This window comes from Notolepis coatsorum (assembly GCF_963971535.1).
Source record: "Notolepis coatsorum genome assembly, chromosome: 17".
NCBI lineage: Eukaryota > Metazoa > Chordata > Actinopteri > Aulopiformes > Paralepididae > Notolepis > Notolepis coatsorum.
In genome coordinates this window covers 42,998,539-43,022,080 of record NC_140181.1, presented here as the reverse complement: position 1 = coordinate 43,022,080, position 23,542 = coordinate 42,998,539, and the positions used below count along the sequence as shown (strand labels likewise).

At 44.6% G+C, this 23,542-nt stretch overlaps 1 protein-coding gene across 1 annotated transcript; it reads right to left on the bottom strand.

Annotated features, from left to right (window-relative positions):
• Nucleotides 1-23,539, bottom strand: gmeb2 (glucocorticoid modulatory element binding protein 2; the record flags this gene model as incomplete). Its single annotated transcript, XM_084333437.1, has 9 exons — nt 1-2,656; nt 2,902-3,024; nt 5,800-5,937; nt 10,282-10,350; nt 10,803-10,960; nt 12,180-12,283; nt 20,843-20,967; nt 22,297-22,385; nt 23,400-23,539. 9 exons carry the CDS (start codon nt 23,537-23,539, stop codon nt 1,917-1,919), a joined length of 1,686 nt encoding a protein of 561 aa, XP_084189563.1. The 3' UTR covers nt 1-1,916.
• Between the last annotated feature and the right edge of the window lie 3 nt (nt 23,540-23,542).

The window sequence follows — 23,542 nt, the reverse complement described above, 5'->3', positions numbered from 1 at the left end:
TGACCAACCTTAAAATGGAACATTTATTTACAGTACAAACCATCCTGTGTTGCAACTCTCCCCTTCCAGAACTGCATGATATACTAAATCCAAAGACAAATACAAACACAATATTCAACCAAAACAACTATTTACAGTGAAATCCTTAATGAAATACCTTCATTCTCGACATTAGATAAAGGCGACATCTAATTTGGATTTGATTTGCATGATGATGATGACACACCTGAGAACATCTACAAAGTAGGCTTTGGACTCTAGGGGGTAAATGGCTACCGGACTGAATGTGTCAAAGCAGTTCCCTGACTGAAAATAGTTTTTAGAAAGTAACCAGATAAGCAGTCACACTTGTGGCTGCTATTACTCTGCTATTAGCTTGGACAGTCTGTCTTCTCCTACGATGCTCCATACACACGGAATACCCTACAACAGACTCTAAAGCTCGGAGCATTCCCGTCATTCATGGAATTTAAAGGCATTGCACTTGACCTATGTACTTAATCATGTAATTGTTTTTAATCCATCATTGTAGTAATTGTAATTCATTGTAATTAATAACAGTTATATTTGTGTTCTTTGTTAACTCGTCATCACTGTAAATGAGGGAAACCTCAGTACTTTCACGAGTATAAATAAAGGTTTGAAATGAAATGACTCAACTGCAGCACCACGAAGGGCACATCGTAGGGCTCCGAGATTTACAATTATTCCATGTGGAGAGGAATCACTCCATGTCAACATGGAGGCCGAGAACTCACTGCATTTCATATTCCATTTCCTCTCAGTTTCAACACAGAACCATTCAAATTTCATGTAAACACAAGTCTGTATCTTTTGATACAGAATTAGCCTATTGTGTATCCTATTCGACAGATAGTACGCACATACAGTATAAATAAAACTCCAGTTGATTGAACCAGTGATATAGATTTCATACAACCGTTCTTGGCTAGGTTTGGTTAGTGCATGTACAACCAAGTTACACTTCTTTTGAAAAGATACTCTGGCATTTAAAACAACTGAAAACCAGAGGCAGCCTTAAGGTTCAAGGGACCCCATTTCCAGATCAAATATGGGGCCCTTATCTTATGCTAACCCCCCCCCCCCCCCCAGGATCTGAAGCGGGCCTTGGACATAAACTGAAACATACCTCTCTGATGCGCAAAATTGCTGTCTCTGACATAAATGTGTAATAGCTCTCAGGAAATGATCTCTCTCTAACACACACACAAACACAAACGCAAAACCAGTGATTCTCAAACTGAGGGGTGCAAGCAAATGGGGAGAGCCATTTTCCAAGATACATTTTCTGCTTACTTTTCAGTGCTATAATCTTACTGCATAATGCTGCAGGGATGTGAAACAGCAAATTATGAGATTTCTGAACATATGATGTATTATATTCTACCTCACCCAGAATTGCAATAGGAAGCCAATGAAAATATAATGATGTAGTCAAATTTGCGCATCAGGTGGGAAGCTAGTCACTGTATAAACTGACAACACAGTTCAACTAGACCCTAGAGATTTCCATTACTTGGTTTATGTCAGGAGCAAGGTTTCTTCTACAAGGTGAAAGCCATTTCTGTGTTGGTGATGTGCCTTTTCAAGTGTTTCCATCATGCACCAGCTATTCACATTGGCAGAGTGCGCACATGTTTTGTCAATCCAGGATGTGTTTGCTTTGTCAGTCCGGGGCCCTGCTAGCGGAAACTGCTGTTTCATTTGAAACGGATGAACTGCTGAAAACATCTGTAAAAAGCCCAAAACATACAATAAAGCTGTACAAGCACTTGGCCACAGTGCTTGAAGTGTACTTTCCTTCCATTGCTTACAATGATGAGAAACAAGGGAATTGCACCCTAGTAATGTCTTTAACACTGGGACAGAGCAGAGAGGAGCACGACAGCCTCTTCTCACTGCTCCTCAACTACCTGCTCCTCCTCTTTCACCTCCTCCCCCTCAGTCTCTGGTGCCACCTCTGCTGCTTGGGAAATGACATGAGCATCAACTTGGGCATCATCTTGGCAATCAACCTGGGCGACGACCTGCGCCTCCATTTGCGTCTCTACCGCGGTGAGCGCTGTGGTGCCCAGCATGTTGATGTTGCTGAGCGACAGCGGAACCATGGAACCGTGAGTGGTGCCCAGTCCCTGTAGTCCCTGTAGTCCCTGTAGTCCCTGCAGTCCCTGCAATCCCTGCAGTCCCTGCAATCCCTGCAGTCCCTGTAGCGTGACCAGCTGGTACTGGGGGCCGACCACCTTAACGAAGGCGCCGGCAGCTGTTCCCTCCTGAACCGCCGCGGCCGTGGAGAGCACTGTCAGGTTGGAGGCGTCGGGCCCCAGCTCAGCTGCGCTGACCGGGGAGGTCAGGATGGTGTATCCGCCCAGGTTGGTGCCGGCCGGGCCACCGGCTATGGTCAGCACTTTGCCAAGTGGCAGCCCCGCCAGCTGGCTTAGGGGCAGTGTGATCTGCGTGGGGGCAGGGGTGGCATTGACTGTGGCGGGCCCGGAGACGGCGCGGGTCAGGCGCGGGCGCTTGGGTGTCGGCGGGGCCGGCACAGGGGTGAGGGTCATCAGGACGTTGTTGAGGTGCTGCGATTTGCTCTTCAGCTCTTTGGCACGTTTCCGGTGCTCATCACACTGCTGCTCCAGAGCTATGGTATGGTGGGGGGGACAAAACTCATCAGTATGCTGATGACATGCTATTGTTTCCAAATTAAGTGCAACCAAAAAAAATAAAAGCTAGCTCTGGCACCAATGATTGATGTTAATCATAAAATGAAGGGGGAAGAAATCACTAGAACTAGAAAGAATTTTTAAACGTGATAATTTATCTTTTAATTAACTGATTAATATGCACCCCAGTAATAAAGAATCTTGGAGGGCTTATTCTACTAACCAGCAAGGCTGCGTGTGTACTGCTCCCTGTAGTGGTCCATCTGGCTCTTATGACTGGCCAGCACCTTCTTCACCAGGTCCAACATCCCAAAGTTCTGGACTATGTTATTCAACAAAACTGCGTCTGGAAAAAGGAGCAGTTCACTAATTTAATGCAACATGGCAATGTGTTGCTCTGTGACCAGTCAAATCCAGATCATAGATCATAAACCAGAGGTCTACAATCTTTTAAAAAAAAATCAATTATGTATTGAGATAATGAAAAACTAAAATGTAAAATGAAAAGCACACAGATAAATCACATCAGTCAGTTAGTCAGCAGAAAGAAAATAATAATAAAAAAGTAAGAAATGTCCCCAAATGGCTGGCTGGAAGATGGGCCAGCCAGTTAATCCCAGGTTGACCAAAATTGTACTAGAATAAAACAAAATTGTTCTCTAAAACAATTGTAACAAACTTCTTTCAGGAGAAGGGAGTAGTGATTGGCAGGCACGGGTGTTGTGTGGGGAGAGCTCCCGCTACAGGGGGGGGGGGGGGGGTGGAAGGACACCTTTTTTTTGCCAGGGGGAACATGTGGGAGGGGACAGCCTTTTAGTACTGTAGGTAACATCTATGTTTTGAATGGAGGATAGAGGATTACCCCATGATAAAACGGGAGTGGCTAGAATATTGTTTATATTGTATTTTATGTTGTTTCAGATGTATGTCCTGTGTATGTCCTGTGATTCAAGGGTACTACGACTATGCTTGCACCTCATGGTACCAAAGCACCTCAAAGGCGCTAAAAACAAAATTACAAACATCTCAAAACAAACTGGTCAGACTACTGCTTGACCTTACTCCTAGAACCCACCTCACCCCTGCCCACTTTGACAACCTAGGATGGCTTAGAGTAGACGACAGAGTACAGCAACTTGCAATGGGCCTGGTCTACAAGATACACTACACCACTAAGGTACCCATGTACATGTCAAAATACTTCCCAAAGGTCAGTGAATACCACGATCACAACACTAGAGGGAGCTCCACAAATCATGTTAAACCCAGATTCGGCTCAAACAAGGGACTAAACACGTTTCGCAATTATGCCACATCAATGTGGAACGCCCTACCTAAAGCTGTAAAGGAATGTGAATCACTACCCACTTTCAAAACCACTCTCAAAGAACACCTACGGGAGACTGCAATTCGAAACTGGCCCCTGTAAATGTCCAAACCCAACCCCCTCCAATGTACAGTAATTTACCTAGTATGGTTGTCAATATTCCAATGTACAGTTTTGCTTGTTTGTACAGTGTCCCCCCCCCCCCCCCGCCAACCCCCTCCAATGTACAGTAAATGACCTAGTATGGTTGTCAATATTCCAATGTACAGTTTTGCTTGTACAGTTGTACAGTGTTCCCCCCCCCCCCCCCCCCCCCCCCCACCTCCTCCAATGTACAGTTTTTACGTCAAATGTATATACTCCCTTTTCTGGACTCTTTTTGTATCACAAACAGTACTGTATTTGCAAATCTGGTATGTCATAAATGTATAGATGTAGCAGTACTGTCTATCTGTATGTCATGTATGTCATATATGTCCTGATGAATTGAAAATGGGGGACCCTGATGTAAACAAGACGAAAGTCTTTCTCTGGTCTGCATCCCCTTAACAATTGTGTGTATTGAGCTGTACTGTATTGTACCCATTCTGCAATCTGTTAATAAAGTTTTCAATCAATCAATCAATCAAACTGTTTGTTGAACTGCAAAATGGAAAAATTGTTAACACTTTGGCTGCCTAAGGTTAAATTCATGATATACCATAGATTGCCAGCGCTATTTGTCTATGGAGAAAGTCCCCTTCTTTGCAGGGCTATAACTTTTTAAATTCTATTGCTACATTGCCATTATTAGGGCCCATTCAAAGTCCTATATGTATTGTTCATTGTGTAGCAACGTTAAACTTTTTCATTCACATATTCATAGTAAAGTATGGTCTAATGTATAAGTATGTTTTCATCTCTTTCTGCAGCTTTCTCCAGAACGTGATATATAGCCCCAAATGCATTATATTGATGATGAAATACAGTTTGATGGCAATCAGCGCGATATAAAAAAATCCAACTAGACGTACTTCTAGAAGTTACTACACGTCATCTGATGTTGACCGGATGGGCGAGGGGGCGTTTATAATTCCGTGGGCAGCGTTATAGCAATCATCTAATGTGGGTCAAATGTTGATAATAGCAGTTAGTATCGAAGACGGTAACGTTACACGCTGAAACTCACCCCAGTCTCCGCGCGCCGTTGGGCGATCATCGTAGAGTAGAAATCTTATCATTATGGGATATATTTTTACCCGGTCCATCTCCAGCTTGTATAATGGTATATACGTCCAAATCATGTTGTTTATCGAGTTATTGCCAATCGATCACCGTGTAGCGTGACGAGCCAGAGTCCCATGACCTATAGCGAGCGCCCGGAAGTACTACGGACGTCTAGGACAACCTCTATGCAACATCCTGTTTGGCAATTGCGCCGATCGGCCACCAGATGGCGCTCCTGAACCGCCAGAGAGCTCAGTGGGTCCTGCTGGTGGATCTCAGGCCAGTGGAGGGGACATATGAATCCGATCGCAGATTTTTTAAATATTGATATAAGGACGACGTAACGCGTCCTCCGGCAACTTTAGCATGGCCAGCAAAGACGTCTAAAGACGGTTCCCGGCAGTCAAAGTGTTAAAAAGAAAAAAAACCAAGAACTGAAAAATGAAAATAAAAACAGTGTGAAAAAAAAGAAAGTAAGAAATAAATACAATAAAGATGAATATGAAGTGAATATAATACACATAACATTTTTAATCTAAAGTGACCCTAATCTTGTCACACACATGCACACCCTGACCCCTGGCTGACCTTTGACCTGTAGCGGAGGTTCAGCCACTCTGTCCTGCATGCCCTTCAGCACGTCCTGCAGCTCCTTCTGAAAGTCTTCCACCACCTCCTCCAGCAGCCCCGCCTCCTTCACCCCCCGCCAGAACATCACAGAGTCCTCTGGAGCACACGCACAGGCACACACACACACACACACACACACACACACACACACACACACACACACACAGACACAGACACAAAGTCATTACAATACTTTCATTTGCAGGGTTTTAAAGGACCATACCAGTCTTTTTGACAAGTCATTTTTGCCTTGATATAAAAATCAAGGCACCTTTCTTTTTTCATAATCTGACATTTTTGTTAGTTATTTTCTGCAGATTCACCAGTCACCACTGCCAGTGGCTTTCAGTTTATCTGAAAATGTATAGAGTAACTTTTCGTGGGAGAAACAACTTTTCAGCAACATTTGCCCAATTTTCTGCTGTCGACTAAAAACAGTTCTTCAATCAATGCACTTTGGGAACTAAGGAATCTACCATGCCTATATTACTACGCTAATATGTCTATACTACTATGCACTCAAGTCTGTAGCACTCAAGTTCAACATTGTTTGATAAACAATGTTACTTTTTTTTTTTTAAACTTTGGCCATTCCCCTGGCTCTTTTTTATACGTTTATCGCATTTATTCTGGTCAAGGATGACCGACAGAAACAGGCTGAAAGGGTTCAGATGGGGGGGAAGACACTCTGGGAAAGGCACGGCTGCAGTCCGGGATTCGAACTCGCTAAACCCCAGATCCGTGACGAGCACGGTTGTCCCCGGCGCTGAAATAGCGCTCGCGGTACGTGGTGAGCTACTGGAGCTCCCTATAAACAATGTTACTTACCCTTAGCTGCCAGAGTTGTACCCTTCCTGCTGACTTGTTGTACAGAACTTGTAAGTCGCTTTGGATAAAAGCATTTGCGAAATGACTAAATGTAAATGAACATTTTCAAATGAAATGGAAGCCTATGGCACTGGTGAATTAGCAGAAAATAGATGGTTTTTCCTTGCGAACTGTGACATCAGTGGGCATGTCATATAGGCTGTCAAGACAAGCGAAAACGAACAGCAGAGGTTCGGCATTGCACTCAATCGATCCGTTCAACAGGAAGCGATTTGCGACTGATCTCAAAATGAGATTAGATTCTAATGTATTGTTATTATACAGCACAAGTACAATACACGATCCAACCAGAGTGGATAGATAAATGCTCCAGAAATGAATATGCGTGGAGAAAGGCTTAGTGAGCCTAAGCGCGCAAGCACACACACTGTATACGTTCAGCCAGCAAAGTAGGCTTCTATTATTCTAATGACTTGCTTTATTGGGTATCATAGTAGTAAGTCCTACTGTAGAACATGACATATTAGCATGAAATCTGATTTATTAATGCCAATATTGAACAACTGTGCAATTGGCTCTTGACAAGTGTCAATTATGGATTAGTCAGTTGCAGTTAACGTTGGACGCTTTAGCTCAAATGGTTAGTGCAGCTACCTGTGGATCCTGTGGTCCCAGGTTCAAATCTCTTGGTTACACAAGTAATTCTTTTAATTTCATTCATTCATGCATTTCTTTATTTCTGGAGCATTTCTTTATCCACTCTGGTTGGATGGTGTATTGTATTTGTGCTGTATAATGACAATACATTTGAATCGGATCTCATCTTGAGATCGCTACCTGTTGAGTGGATCAGCATGGTGCAATGCCGAACCTCCGAAGCTGATACATAGGGCACATTTCGCCACTGTCGTGTTCATATGGTTGTTTACCTCCGCAGAGTAACACCCCCCGTTGATGACGGAGACGGTGGAACGTTGGTTCTGCTTAAATAGGTGTAAACGCGGGCTGGTTCGTCAGAAAGCACCAAGGTTCAGAGGCTCCAGAATGGAGCCGGAGCTTGAACCGGAGCCCTGCCGGTGTGAAAGAGCCCTTTGTGAAGCACTTTGCAAGTCTACTCTGTGAAAGGTGCTCTATATTTACATTATGCTCTACTAAATAAACGTTACTTACTTAAGTTACTGTACCCGTCTATCACATTCTTAGGGCCTGGCCACACTGATCCATGGTGGCTGTCTGCCTACATTTGTTTTGAATTATCTTTCAGTGAGGAGACAGGACTGATGATTCAGTCCCATCTGTTTTGTGTAACTGTTTTGACGTGTAACTGTTTTGACAGACAGAAAAGTTCGGAGGATGAACTTTTGGAATCAACGAATATGTCACGTGAGTTATAAAGCTGTTGTTTCTGTAAATGCATGATCAGTGCATCAGTGTAGTGTGTTTTGTGATGGATCAGTAGTGTGTTTTGTGATGGATCAGTGTAGTGTGTTTTGTGATGATCAGTACAGTGTGTTTTGTGATGATCAGTCGTGTGTTTTGTGATGCTCAGTGTAGTGTGTTTTGTGATGATCAGTAGTGTGTTTTGTGATGGATCAGTAGTGTTTTGTGATGGATCAGTAGTGTGTTTTGTGATGATCAGTAGTGTGTTTTGTGATGATCAGTAGTGTGTTTTGTGATGATCAGTGTAGTGTGTTTTGTGATGATCAGTGTAGTGTGTTTTGTGATGATCAGTGTAGTGTGTTTTGTGATGGATCAAGTTTCAAGTTTCAAGTTTCTTTAATAGTTGTCATACAGAAGTACAGAATACTTTTGTACAAAATGCTTCTTACTGTTGCGCTCCAGAGACTGTGCATGACAAGATAAGTATGAAATAAAAACATAGTAAAAATTAGAAGAAAAAAAAGAGGTCACAGTGTTCAGTTTAGACATATGTACAATGTTCGTAGACGTAGTTACCATACAATATACAATACTGTGCAGTGTACTAATATACAATACTATATAGTGCAAGGCATAAATGGACGAGGTGCAGTTTAGGTACAATTCACAGTAGGTGTACGAGTTGTAGTGCAAATCCTTTATCAATAAATATAAAGTGTAAGTGTGTTTGTGTGATCTAAGTGTGGAGAGTGGGTGCTGCAGTGTGTTGTTTGTTTGAGTGAGTGTGTGTGTGCGTGTGGGTGTGTGTGCTGTGTGCATTTGATGGTTGTTGCATAGTGATTATTGTTCGTTTAGCGATTATTGTTCGTTTAGCAGCCTGATGGCCTGGGGATAGAAGCTCCTTCTGAGTCTTTCTGTGCTCGCCATAAGACTCCGGTATCGCTTGCCTGACGGCAGCAGTTCAAAGAGGCAGTTGTTCGGGTGGCTCGAGTCCTTAATAATTCTCTTAGCCTTCCCCTTGCACCGCTTGTTGTAAATGTTCTGGAGGGTGGGAAGCCCCCCTCTAATTGTGCGTTCGGCTGAACGTGTCACTCTTTGTAGTCTGCTACGGTCTTGTGCAGTGCTATTCCCAAACCAGGAGGTGATGTTGCCGGTCAGGATGCTCTCTATTGTACATGAGTAGAAGTTCCTAAGGATCTTCTGGCTGACTTGGAACTTCCTTAGGCGCCTGAGGAAGTAGAGGCGTTGTCGTGCCTTCTTCACAACACTGTCAATGTGTGTGGTCCATGACAAGTCCTCGGATATGTGGGCTCCGAGGTACTTGAAACTGTTCACTCTCTCAACTGGTGCCCCGTCGATGCTGAGGGGGCTGTAGTCCTTGACCCCCGACCTCCTGAAGTCCACAATCATCTCTTTTGTTTTGCTGACGTTCAGGGAGAGGCAGTTCTCCTGACACCACTGTGACAGGTTCTCTACCTCTTCCAGGTAGGCCCTTTCGTCGTTGGCAGAGATCAGGCCCACCACTACTGTGTCATCAGCAAATTTGATGATGGTGTTGTTGTTCCGCTGTGCTACGCAGTCATGTGTGTACAGGGAGTAGAGGAGGGGGCTCAGAACACAGCCCTGGGGGGCCCCTATGTTGAGCGTGATGGATGAGGAGGTGCAGTTGCCGGCTCTTACCACCTGGGGTCTGCCCGTCAGGAAGTCCAGGACCAGGACCAGGATGATCAGTACTGTAGTGTGTTTTGTGATGATCAGTAGTGTGTTTTGTGATGATCAGTGTAGTGTGTTTTGTGATGGATCAGTAGTGTGTTTTGTGATGATCAGTGTAGTGTGTTTTGTGATGATCAGTGTTGTGTGTTTTGTGATGATCAGTAGTGTGTTTTGTGATGGATCAGTAGTGTGTTTTGTGATGATCAGTGTAGTGTGTTTTGTGATGATCAGTGTAGTGTGTTTTGTGATGATCAGTGTTGTGTGTTTTGTGATGGATCAGTAGTGTGTTTTGTGATGATCAGTAGTGTGTTTTGTGATGATCAGTAGTGTGTTTTGTGATGGATCAGTAGTGTGTTTTGTGCACCGCTCACACCGGGATTTGAACCACGGGTCTTTTACTTTTGCGTGGCGGTCAGACGTCCAAGAACACAAGTCAGAGAAACGTCTACCCACCATGTACCTCAGTAAACGTCCAGAAGAGGTCTACCCTTAGTAGTCGAGCATTGAATTTCTCCTCACCTCCAATGGCCGTGACCCATTCCGAGCTCTCCTCCGCCACCTCTGGGAACATGACCGCTGAGCCGTTCACTGAAAACAGAAAGATCACAGACTCATTATGTCTCCTTTAACCCTAAACCAATGACTTTCTTCTAGTCTGAATGATCCTTGTTACGCTTTGTGTGTGTGTACCTGCCTGTGCAGAGCAACGTTTCCCCTATAGTCATTCAGCAGGAAGAACAGTCGCACCACTGCTAAAGAAAATGTGTAATGAAAAAGAAATACATAAAACAAATATAATGATTTTACCATAATATGTTATCCAAATTCTGTGTGTGCGTGTGTGTGTGTGTGTGTGTGTTAATCTCAATGGGTATAACCTGGTTAAATAAAGGTTAATGAAAGAAAATAGTGCTACAACCTGCTCTAGAAGCGGAGTGCGGGATGTAAACAGGGACGGAAGTGGAACCGACACCAACATGACCAAACAGTAAAACTGCGACAAGATATTGTTGGTGAAATGGTGGTGTGTCTGTGGTTACCGTCTGCCGACGAGGGTGTGACAGGAATGAGCTCGGTGGACTGCTGGCTGCTGAGCGACACTCTGGTTCCTACCAGGTCGATCTTGGTGCTGCGGCAGGTGTTGGAACACACCTTGGTGTGCTGGCAGAAGTCCAGCTCACCTGAATCCATGATCTTCCTGTCGGGGGGGGGGGGGGGGGGGGGGGGGGGGGGTGACAGAAGTCAGTAGTGGGCACCAGACCTTACCTCAGCAGGCGTTGGAATTCTGCACTTTTCCAGACCTTTATTTGTAGACTTTTTCTGTTCATCTGACTGTTTGACACCTTTGACTACAGGAATCTGTTGAAGTTGGCAATGCTGTTTGGGGGCCATTATGGGCCACGTAATACATTAATACATTTGTGGAGTGTAATTCCATAGTATAAGTATTTATAGGCATGTTAGACTTTCCTTTGGCAATGGGAGTGGGTTTCTTCATCGAGTGCGTATCCTTATCATTAGGGTACACGTATCTGGTGTTTTCTTATAAATAAACACAGGATAATACTATTACTAATACCTAGCGATGTACACAGAATCTTTCAAGGGCAAGCGATTTTAGCGCTGTCCAGATTTTGTTTCCAAACTGTCTCGTGATATGTTGTGTTTTCCCATTCTTGTCAAAACTATTTTACATCCTTTCCAGGCCTACATTAGGAAGTTAGGAACCCAGCGATTCTTTTTCTAGTTTAGTTTATTTGCACAGTAGTTAAGATAACATAATACAGTAAAAAGAAAAAAAGCATGTTAATTGCGCAGGAGAGGAAAGAAGCCCAGAAGGCTTATTCAAAGTCCTGAAGTCTGAGGAAGAGCCTTGTGGAACATCACAGCAGAAAATACAAGTCTAACGGGAGTTATAAACGGATCTCTCTGTTAATCCCAAGTACTATGTACTAAGTCCTCCCCTACATTTCAACAAGTCATAAAATATATGAAGTTATAAAATGCAATGCAATATCAAATATGACTCAAAAACATAAAACATAAAACATAAACATAAAGACAATCATCCAAAGTATGTCTAAAGATATTATATATTATATTAAGACCTCTCTGGCTCAACAGTCATCATATCTAATGTTACAGTACCATCTTGTGGCACATTTGTGAACTGCACATAGGTCACTAGGGGAACAGCAGATTGAAACACGCCATTACTATCCTCTAATCTAATGCACAGAAACAACATGGTGAATTCAAGAGTCTACATGCATTTGAAAAGCTCCAAATCTTTGCACGGTGCCATTTGAAAAGCTCCTAACCTTAGCACGGTGCCCTTTGAAAAGCTCCTAACCATAGCATGGTGCCCCTTGAAAAGCTCCTAACCATAGCATGGTACCATTTGAAAAGCTCCTAACCTTAGCATGGTGCCATTGAGGCGGATGGCTCTTTTCCAGTCTTTCAGGGTGGACTTGCCAGCCAGACAGACAAACTCCTTGGGACTGATGAGCTGGTCATTAAACTGGAAAATAAAGAAATAAACAGATAAACTATTATATACATAAACATGGGTATAAATGCATAGCTTCTTACGTGATGTTGTGTTTCTTTTTCAAATGTAGCCAATAGTAGGGCGGCTAAGTGGCGCAGTGGGCAAGGCGCTCGCCACTAACGCAGGAGTTGCTGGGTTCGAGCCCAGCTCTCGGCGTTGCTACCGGCTTGGCTGGTCGTTCATACTAACACAATTGGCAGTGTTAGGGGTGGGAAAGCCGGTGGGTGGGGATCGGACGTTGTGGACAGCGACTCCTACAGGTCGGTTGGTGCGCCTGTACGGCAGAATCAGGAAGTATCGGGGGCAGCGTGAGCCTCCCATGCGTTACTCCTCGCCACTGAGAGATTGCGCTGTTCAGGTGAAAAGATGAGACAGCTGCCTCCTCGTGTACCGGAGGGGACACGTGATGCAAGGCTTGGTCCTCACTGCAGCCGACCAGTGGGAGGCATGGTCTAGCAACGTTCGAGACAGGGGAGGGGAGAATTGAAGGGAGAATTGGCGGGGCGAAATTGGGATGGGAGAAAAATAGAAAAATAAGGAGAAAAAGTGAAAAAAAAAAAAGATGAAGCCAATAGTAAAGACCCTAACCCTATCAAAACAGAAGTCAAAGTGACACTGGGAATACATTCCCTGAGGTCCATATATGTCCCTAGATAACAAGTCAAATGGACCTTGTAGAAGTGGAGCAATCTTCCATTTACTTGAGTCCATGTACTTTTAGGCGACTTTTCTGAAAATGGGCTTGAGAGGTTAAGATGCCATGTTTATCATACTGTGTTCCACTGTACATTTCCTACTGGATGCTATTATTTTTTATGTCAAGTTTAAGTTATGCTATGTATTTCTTCCTTCCTTGTTACACTCTATCGCCCTCTAGGTCCGCTCGATCACTTCCCAGATGAGCTGGACATACTTCTAAGCTCCTTACCGGAAGATGGTACCCCCTCCTTCTAATGAGCGACTTCAACCTGCCTGACTCATCTCAGTCGGACACAGTGGTCTCCCTCCTACAATCCTTTGACCTGACTCCCACTGTCATGCCTCCCACCCACAAAGCAGGCAACTCCTTGGATCTCATATTTTCCCCGTAACTCCAGCATCATTAACACCACGGTAACTCCCCTGCATGTATCGGACCATTCCTTCATATCCTTCTCACTAACTCTCATGCTTAACCGAAAGCCCTTCACCCCAACTCAAACCGTCTGTCAGACGCAACCTGCCCTCCCTATCCCCCTCCACCATCTCCTCTGACATACTATCCGCTCTACCTTTGAGTGACACCTTCTCTGCTCTCCCCCAGAGACGGCAACATCCACCCTCCTCTCAGCCCTTGCAACCTCCTTTGACAAGCTCTGTCCCCTCGTTGAGAAACCTGCCTGCCGTTCCCCACCCTCTCCCTCTCTCTTTCTCTCTTCTCCTCTCTTTCTCAGTCTCCCTGTCAGTCTCTTCTCCTCTCCTCTGCTCCTTCTCTTTGTCAGGGAATGAGTGTTTGTGAGCTGTAACGTTGTCTGCCCTTCTGTTCGCTCTCTCTCTCTCTCTCTCTCTCTCTCTCCTACTGGTAATGCTTGCCTACACAGGATAACTGTACCAGCAAGGTAAACCCCTTTGACAGCTCAATCACTAACCTCCCAGTTCCTCCCAGAGGCAGATGTGACGAGTCTTTTGATCCTGTGCAATATTGACGCGACCTCCTAGACCCTAATCAGTGAGGCTTCCGGACTGGCCACTCATTGTGGTCACAGAGGCACTTCACTTAGCAAAAGCGAAAGGCCTCTCCCCTGTCCTGATTCTCCTGACACAGTCCACCATCAGATCCTCCTCGCGTCCCTCGCAGGAATGGGAGTGGCTGGCTCTGTGCTGACATGGCTGACCTCATACCTCAATGACTGCTCCTACCAAGTGTCATGGAGAGGGACCCTGTTGGCCACCCGCCCCCTGTGGACGGCTGTCCCAGAGGGCTCGGTCCTAGGACCCATTCTCTTCTCCCTCTACACTAAATCTCTGGGTAACATTATCACGTCTCATGCCTTCTCGTATCATTGCTATGCCGATGATGCTCAACTCTTCCTCTCCTTCCCACCCTCAGATATCCACGTCTCTGAGCGGATCTTGGCCTGTCTGTCCGATATCTCCACCTGGATGACGACCCGGACCAACCACCTCAAACTGAACCTAAGCTAAACAGAATTGCTCCACCTGCTGGCCAAATCCTCCCCCCTGACCGACCTTTCCATCACAGTCGAGAATGCAGCTTTGACCGCATCCCCGACCGCCAAGAACCTTGGTGTTGTCCTCGACGACCAGTTGAACTTCTCTGCTCACATCGCAGCGACAACCAGAACCTGCAGATTCCTCCTGAGCAACATCAGAAGGATCCGCCCCTTCCTGACAAAAGAAGCCACCCAACTCCTCGTCCAATCAACAGTCATCTCCCGCCTCGACTACTGCAACGCACTGCTTGCTGGCCTCCCGGCCGCGCCTATGCCAAATACAACGCAGTTCGGTTTCCGGGTTCCTCTGATTGGCCACTAAGCCCACGTGACCGCGGCTAGCACGCCCCCCTTATCGCCCGCTGCCGCGCTGTGAAGCGGAAGAGCCAGCGAGGCGACGCGAGGCGGTGGTTTCAGCAGCAGCGGCCGTCTTCTTCCGAGGCGGCTCGTTCTTATCTTATTTCTTATTACATTAACACAGTCATGTATGTTGTGTATGTCATAAATGTCGATATGACATTTAGCTGCAGTCCCTATACAGCTAAAGAGATTAGTTTTATCTAGTATCACAGCGGCTAAAAAGCTGATAGCATCACGATGGTTTCAACCGGAAATAATGTGTCGGAAGGTTTGGGTTCTTACATATCTCGATGTGATTTATCTAGAAATATCTACAGCAAGAATTTTAGGTGTCAGTGAAACCAAAATTGCAATGTGGTTAGAAGTGGTGGAGAGAATAAAAGCTAGCATATGAATTGTAGTGCCTGGTTAGGAGTGAATGATAATGGATGGATTATCCAAGTGGGGGTCCGGGGGGGGGGGGGAGCGAGCGAGAGCATATGTATGTAGGGTATTAGATAGCAAGTATTAGGTGTATATCTCGTATACTACATTTATTTAAATGGTGATTTCATTGGATGTGCACTGGTAATTAATGCTTGTATATCTAATTTTATGTTATGTTTAAAAAATAATAAAAAAAGAAAACACAAAAAAGAAAAAAGAAAAAGAAATGTCGATATGAATTGAAAATGGGGGACCCTGATGTAAACAAGACAAACGTCTTTCTCTGGTCTGCATCCCCTTAACAATTGTGTGTATTGCGCCAAAGGGAACAGTTTCTTGAGTCTGGCGTTGTTGTACTTTATCTATTTAGTGTTACTTTTGGGAGTAGTGGGGGAGAAATGAATGAATGAAAATTGTTAAGGGGATGCAGACCAGAGAAAGACGTTTGTCTTGTTCACATCAGGGTCCCCCATTTTCAATTCATATCGACATTTATGACGTACACAACATACATGACATTAGGGATTAATAAGAACGAGCCGCCTCGGAAGAAGACGGCCGCTTCTGCTGAAACCACCGCCTCACTGGCTCTTCCGCTTCACAGCGCGGCAGCGGGCGATAAGGGGGGCGTGCTAGCCGCGGTCACGTGGGCTTAGTGGCCAATCAGAGGAACCCGGAAACCGAACTGCGTTGTATTTGGCATAGAAGCCTCCCGGCCACTGCCACCAAGCCTCTTCAACTCATTCAGAACGCAGCGGCCCGCCTGATCTCAAACCTACCGAAGTCATCCCATGTCACCCCACTTCTTAGGGACCTGCACTGGCTCCCCATTGCTGCACGAATCCGCTTCAAGGCCCTCGACCTGGCATACCGTGCGGCAAAGGGAACCGCTCCCGCCTTCCTCCGGTCAATGGTCTCTAACTACACACCCTCAAGACCCCTACGCTCTGCATCTTCTGGCCGTCTCAGACCCACTCCTATCCGAGCTCCGGGAGGGTCATCAAGGAGAAGCCACCTTTTCTCAGTCCTTGCCCCACAATGGTGGAATGAACTGCCCACCCCAGTTAGGACAGTCGAAACCCGTCCAATATTTCGCCGTCGACTAAAGACGCACTTCAACAATTATCTGAAATGAAAAAAATAAAAATAAATCTAACCCTAACTAACCTTACTGTCATGCACTTGTCCTAATAAACTAACATACACTGTAGCACTCAACACTTTGATGAACATTGTTACTCAGCTGATAGAGTTGTGCCCTTCCTGATGACTTGACGTACAGAACTTGTAAGTCGCTTTGGATAAAAGCGTCAGTTAAATGACTAAATGTAAATGTAGGACATTTGTTTCACAGTTTTAGCATGATGTTTTATAGATGGCTACTGTAGGTTAAACACAGGTTTTTGTTTCCAAGAGCGAGGGGAAACAGTATCGGATGGGTATCGGTATAGGCAGATACTCAAGGCTTTGATATCGGTATCGGACATGAAAAAGTGGTATTGTGCCACTCCTAAACTAAACAAAACACAAAACTAAAATTGGAAAGCCACAAACTCTTACTCGGGCCCAGGGGCCTGTGAGGCTAGAAATGTAGTATTTCTACTAGATGTTGTGCTGAAAGGTCCTTCACTTTCAGATATGTTTGAGCTGCATACAATATTACTATTCTATTTTCTGACACTTCTTCGCTACTCTCCCAGTGCAGTTAATCACCATAGCAATAAATGCCAATAACTGTCTTTTTACCAACCACTAGATACTCTTGTTCTCCTCTTCCAAACGGTTTAACCTGACCTGGCTCCCTGTCCTCCACCTTCTTCACTGCCTCAGCAGATGACACATTATCAATTACCCTGCTTTTTGTTTACCTCAATTCCCTGGGCCCTCATTCATCAACGTGGACTTTGACCTTGACCTACTTCCACACGTAAGCACGGAATTTAGAACTAGCGCACGCACAGGGAAGTCGGCATTCATCACACGTGCGTAAGCAGGCTCTACGCACACCTGTCATGAAGAATCCCACCTTGGCCCTGCGCCGCAGCTCGTGCACGCTTTCACGTATTTGCATACCAAAACCGCCCCGACCAACCAAATATGGTCAGGCCCTCCCCTTCAAATACCATGAGGGAATCCCTGTGCGTGGAATGTTGGAGGATGGCAAAGCGAACGGAAAAGAGAAACTACACAGACACCGAGGTGGAGGTCCTCGTAACGGAGGTGGATAAATAAAAGGCGGATTTGTAAACGGTGATGTCAGATATCAACGGCTCCCTAAAACCATTGCTGCAATTCTGCCTGGACAGCTCAAAATACTAATAAAGACCGTTCGTTGACCACTGTTTGGCGTTGGTTGTGTTGTGTGTCATTATAACCGTGCTGTACAATATGAATGCCTTTATTAGTTGTGTTCGATTGGCTATATGATTTTTAGAGGCATCTATTTTGTTGTCGGCTAATAAAGACCGCGCTGGAATATGACTGCCTTTTCCCGTGTTGTTTGATTAATACCCACGGATTAAAGTTCTCCTCAATTCTATTCCAAATCGCGATGGATCTCCCGTCAATTTTCTACCTGCTGCATGATTTCTAGAGGCATACTACTACAATCTATTTTGATGTCAGTATTGGGTAGCCTATATAAACAATATAATACGAGAGCATATACAAGAACAATGAATCTCACTGCATGTATGATGTATCCTGCCTTTCAATACATGAACTTGAATTCCATCATATAGTCTGTCCACTATCTGCATGGTGTCATTGCAATGCGTTTTCTATTCTTTCTTGTACAGTAAAAAGGGGGAAGAACACTATATTCATATGACTTATTCTGCTTACAGCTTCGAAATTCCACTTGTTTCGTTTAACGTAAAGCCTTTTAAATATAATCAAAACGTTCCCGTGTTTCGGCGGTCTGTGCGCAACATAATAACGAGTTGAGCTTTATGATTTATGATGAATTGAAAATGGGGGACCCTGATGTAAACAGGACGAAAGTTGGTCTGCATCCCCAATTAACAATTGTATGTACTGAGCTGTACTGTACTGTACCCATTCTGCAATCTGTTAATAAACTTTTCAATCAATCAATCAATCAAGCTACGCGGAGCGCAGTCAGTCAGTAGCCTACACCCCGTATATTCCGATAACGCTATATAAACCATGAATGAATGAATGAATGAGAACTTTATTAACAGATTGCAGAATGGGTACAGTACAGTACAGCTCAATACATACAATTGTTAAGGGGATGCAGACCAGAGAAAGACTTTCGTCTTGTTTACATCAGGGTCCCCCATTTTCAATTCATCGTAACATATATGACATGCTGCATTCATTCTGAGAGAAAGATCTATTATTCCAAATGCTATTTATAGGGTTTTGACCATAATTACACTACTGTTGCTATTTTACAATGAACTATAATGAACTACGGTTCATAGAACATCCAGTGTTATTATGCACAGAAGCTCATTTCCTTGTTGTAATAATATATTCTACCACTGGGCGCGAGGTACGCCAGGTCCGAAATGTGCGTAGATGTAAGCACGAAGTCAAGTTCAAGTTGAAGTTGATGAATCCCACTCTTTGCTTAGAAATGATCGTACGCACGGGTTACGCACAGATCTGTGCGTAGAACACGTTGATGCATGAGGGCCCTGGACTTTCCTTGGACATTCAAGAGACCTTGCCTCATGTTCACCTCCACACTTCACGCATTTAACTGGCTCGTCACACAACTCAGAATTAGATGCCGCCCTGCTGCACTTAACACACCTCGACACATGTCTCCTTCACACCGAAGCCACATGTCCTTCTGGTTGGAAGCAGTACAAAGGGTCTCACTGGGAATCTGAACTCTCTCAACTCATCCCACACGTACTTCTCTCGCTAATTCAACCTGTTCAACACTCAGCAACACTGACAAGCTCTGCTCCCTCTGCCTATTGTTGTACCATGTCAGACGTCTCGCTTCACAAACACTTCCAGAAGCCTTGAACTTCTCAACATCCCACTCAATTGGCACAGGACAGGACAAACAGCACCTTTCAATGGGACCGAACCTGATGTCTTCCCAGCCTTATTCATTTCAAAACCCGACTCTGTTGACACAGACACCTACTCCACAATGACCAGTTCACTCCTTGTTGTAATCCTCATTTCTTTCACTTTCCGTAGATTAGCTTCCAGCCACTCATGTACTTCTACCCAACCTCATAAAGCACCATCCTCTGAGTTGTCAATTAGTTTCGCTCCACTTCTTCTTCTTCTTCTTCTTTTTGAGGTTTTACGGCAGTTGGCCACCAATTGTTTGGGGCATTACCGCCATCTTCTGGCATCCTTTACCTCCTACAATGTCCATTTCCCTTCACCATCATGAAGTGCAGCTAATGCTGCTACTTCCTGACTGAGCCCCCCTCTGCGAGACACTCCTTGCCCCCTGCGGGCTGATTCTGGACTTCTTGGTTACTCACAACCCCCTTCTCCAATTCCCTAACCACCTCCTCCCATATCAGACCTTCCATTCCCAAATGTTGAACCGCTACCCTAACAATCATCTTTATTCTATCTGTCCTGCCCTTAATTTCTGCCGTAGCATTAACTACCCCCACCACGAAGGCCACAATACTAAATTTCTCCTCCCACACCCTCTCTCTATCCTCCTGCCCTACCCTTTCTGCCAAATGCTATTCTCCAAACCCCTGCATCCTATCTCGACTTCCCTGTCCTACCCTCCTCTGCATACGATAACTTACCCTCCCTTCTCACTCTCTGAACCACAACCTCCCTCTTCAACACCTCACAACCCCTAAACGCTACACTATGCTCCCCACCACAACTACAACACTTCAGCTTCACTCCCTCTCCACACTTCCCATAGTCATGTTCCCCACCACACCTAGCACACCTCTGTCCCTTCCTACATGTAATGGCTATATGCCCAAACTCCTGGCACCTATAACACCTCAGAGGACTCTGAACAAACTCCCTAACCCTATACACCATATACCCTACAAACACCTCACTAGGAACAACCTCACCCACAAATTCACTCCACTTCAAATATAATATTGCTTTTTATTTGAATATAAAATAAAAACATCTGTTTTTTATACAAATAACCACAACCACCACAAATAACCACCAACACAAATAACAAATACACGCCCCAGCCTCCTATCGCCAGCAGAAATGACAAAAACCCTCCTCAGCCTCCTATCACCACCACCACAAATAACCAAAACCCTAGCCAGCCTCATACCACCAACACAAATAAGTAACCAAAACCCTCCTCAGCCTCCTACCACCACCACAAATAACCCAAATCCTCTTCAGCCTCCTATCACCACCACCACCACAAATAACCAAAACCCCCCCCAACCGCATACCACCACCACAAATAACCAAAACCCTCCTCAGCCTCATACCACCAACACAAATAATCAAACAATCTGTGGGAAATAGGAAACAAGGCTAAAGGGTAATATCTCCAGTGTTTCCAGTTCCTTGTGAGGATACATACTTGGACACATTTGATGTTGATGCCGGGGCAGACAAACTTCTTCCAGACCAGCGTGGCCTTGGCGTCTCCACACGTGATTGGATAGAAGACATCAGCCACCACATCCACCTCCTCCGTTAGCTTCACTACTCAAACAGACAGGCAGGGAAATAATAGTTAGGCTAGTTCTTCTTCTTATCATCCACAATGAGCTGAAAACCTTATGCAGGTCCAATTTCTGAAGGCAGTGTTTCTCAACCTGTGCGTTGGGATAGTCAGGGCGTGTCACTGGGGGGATTTTCCGTAGTTGTGAGATGATTTGTTGTTAATGAATATGAGAAATAAGCATTTCCCCTTAACATTTTCAGTGCCAACCATAACGTTGATTAATGTCCTTGGATGCCAGCATCCACTTCAATGATAGCGTTAAAAGCGCATAATCTATGTTTTAAATTATGGCTATGTGTCTAATCTGCCCGTCGTTTATCAATGACTTGTTTGCAGTCAACATTGTCGAAACAGATTTTTTTTTTTTATCGGTTCATATCCTTTTTATAGCATTTCGAAAAGCTATCGTTCTCTCGAAAACTTCAGATAAATAGAAAGATTCCGTCATAAACTGCATTTATTGGAATATTCTCGAATACACTAGACACGTTGTCATTTGTCTGCCTATTTATGAATCGTTTTCAAATAAACGCTAGATTATCGATAGTATATGTGTACTTATGCACGCTATAGAAGCGAGCTGAGAAATCGATTCTCTTATTTCCTCAACAGCACACACACACACATATACACATACGGGACACGCCGTTTTCTCAGTGAAAACAGCTCTGATTATCCTAAAACTGGTAACATAGACTCCTTACCTTAGATCAGATGTTCTCCAAAAAGATTATTCCAATTCCTGATCGCCATTCCAAATATCGATCGCGTTTATTGATTGATTATTGGCTGCTGTAAATATATATTCCAGGCTGCTTTCCATCTCGCGATCACTTCCCTCTTGATCAGACGGCTCGCCAGCATAGTGGAGCCAGTAGGCTCCCCCCACACAGATCCACCAGTGTAATCGAATGGCCTGCAGTTACACAGGGATAGACGATAGGGGGCGGTATTTTCCCATCGGAGCTCCTAGAGGGGCTGCTGTACCAACGGGAGACTCGGTTGATGAAATATGAATTCAGATCGCTAATAAAAATAAAAATATGACAATTAACGTCGGTGGCACTCAACGGGGGGCATGAAATAACGAGATAACACGTCTGTGGCACTCAAAGTGTTAAAAACAATTGCATATATCTAAGCTGTCTGTCTCCAATAATGTATAGTCTGAAACAGGGAAATAAAAATAGTTGACAGTTCATCATTCTGTGTGCTCACAATGTGGGATCACGAAAAAGGTTGAGAAATACTGCATTATGTGGCAGCTAGCTAGATGTAAGGCCTAAACCATTTTTGTTGTACATTACCTATGACCGCCTCTTCCTTTGACATACCATCTGCAATGATGCATTCAGCCTCAGCTTCCATACTTGTTACTGTCAGGACTTCTCCGTCCCTACAAACCCACAGAAAAACTCCATGAGTGTCTGAGGAGCAGGGCTGGACAATATGACCAAAAACCCTGCTCTCACAATACACAGTAACATGCCTTTAAATATATTGAATTCATTTCTGCACTAAACTCATAAACCAGGGGTTCCTTTTTGTTTTAAAGAATAAGACAATGGGGTGGGGGGGTACCTACTAGTGAGAAAAATATATGTTAATTTACACAAATGTTTGTTATCACGACAATCATTGAGTGTGTCGATATTATATTGATACAGTGATGCCAAGTATTGATATTTGGGGGAGAAATAAAATGTATATATATTATATAATAATACCCATTTTACTGCAATACAAATTATTGGAATGAGGTGAACAGACTGAAAACCTTATCTTATTAGATAGAAACAGATATTATATATATATTAATTTTTTTATTGCAGATGTTAACAAAGCTTTCTGTTGGGGAATGAATGTGTGTCCATTATAACCACGCAATGTGTTTGTGAGTGTGTCCATCACCACCACGCTATGTGTTTGTGTGTGTCCATCACCACCACGCTATGCGATTGTGAGTGTGGTCATCACCACCATGCTATGTGTGTGTCCATCACTACCTTACTATGTGTTTGTGTGTGGTCATCACCACCATGCTATGTGTGTGTGTGTGTGGTCATCACTACCTTACTATGTGTTTGTGTGTGTGGTCATCACCACCACGCTATGTGTTTGTGTGTGTGGTCATCACCACCACACTGTGTTTGTGTGTGTGGTCATCACCACCACGCTGTGTTTGTGTGTGTGGTCATCACCACCACGCTGTGTTTGTGTGTGTGGTCATCACCACGACGCTGTGTTTGTGTGTCCATCACCACCACGCTGTGTTTGTGTGTCCATCACCACCATGCTGTGTGTCCATCACCACCACGCTATGTGTTTGTGTCTATCACTACCATGCTAAGTGTGTGTGTATGTCCATCACTACCACGCTATGTGTGTGTGCGTCTATTTCACCACGCACCCTGGCTGTGGGCTCAGTTCTGTAGCCACAAGCACAGTATTGTCCTCCTCCTCCTCCTCCTCCTCCTCCTCCTCTTCCTCCTCCTCCGTCACCATTGCATCTGGTATGGTCACGACCACCACCTCCTCCACATCTGACATGCT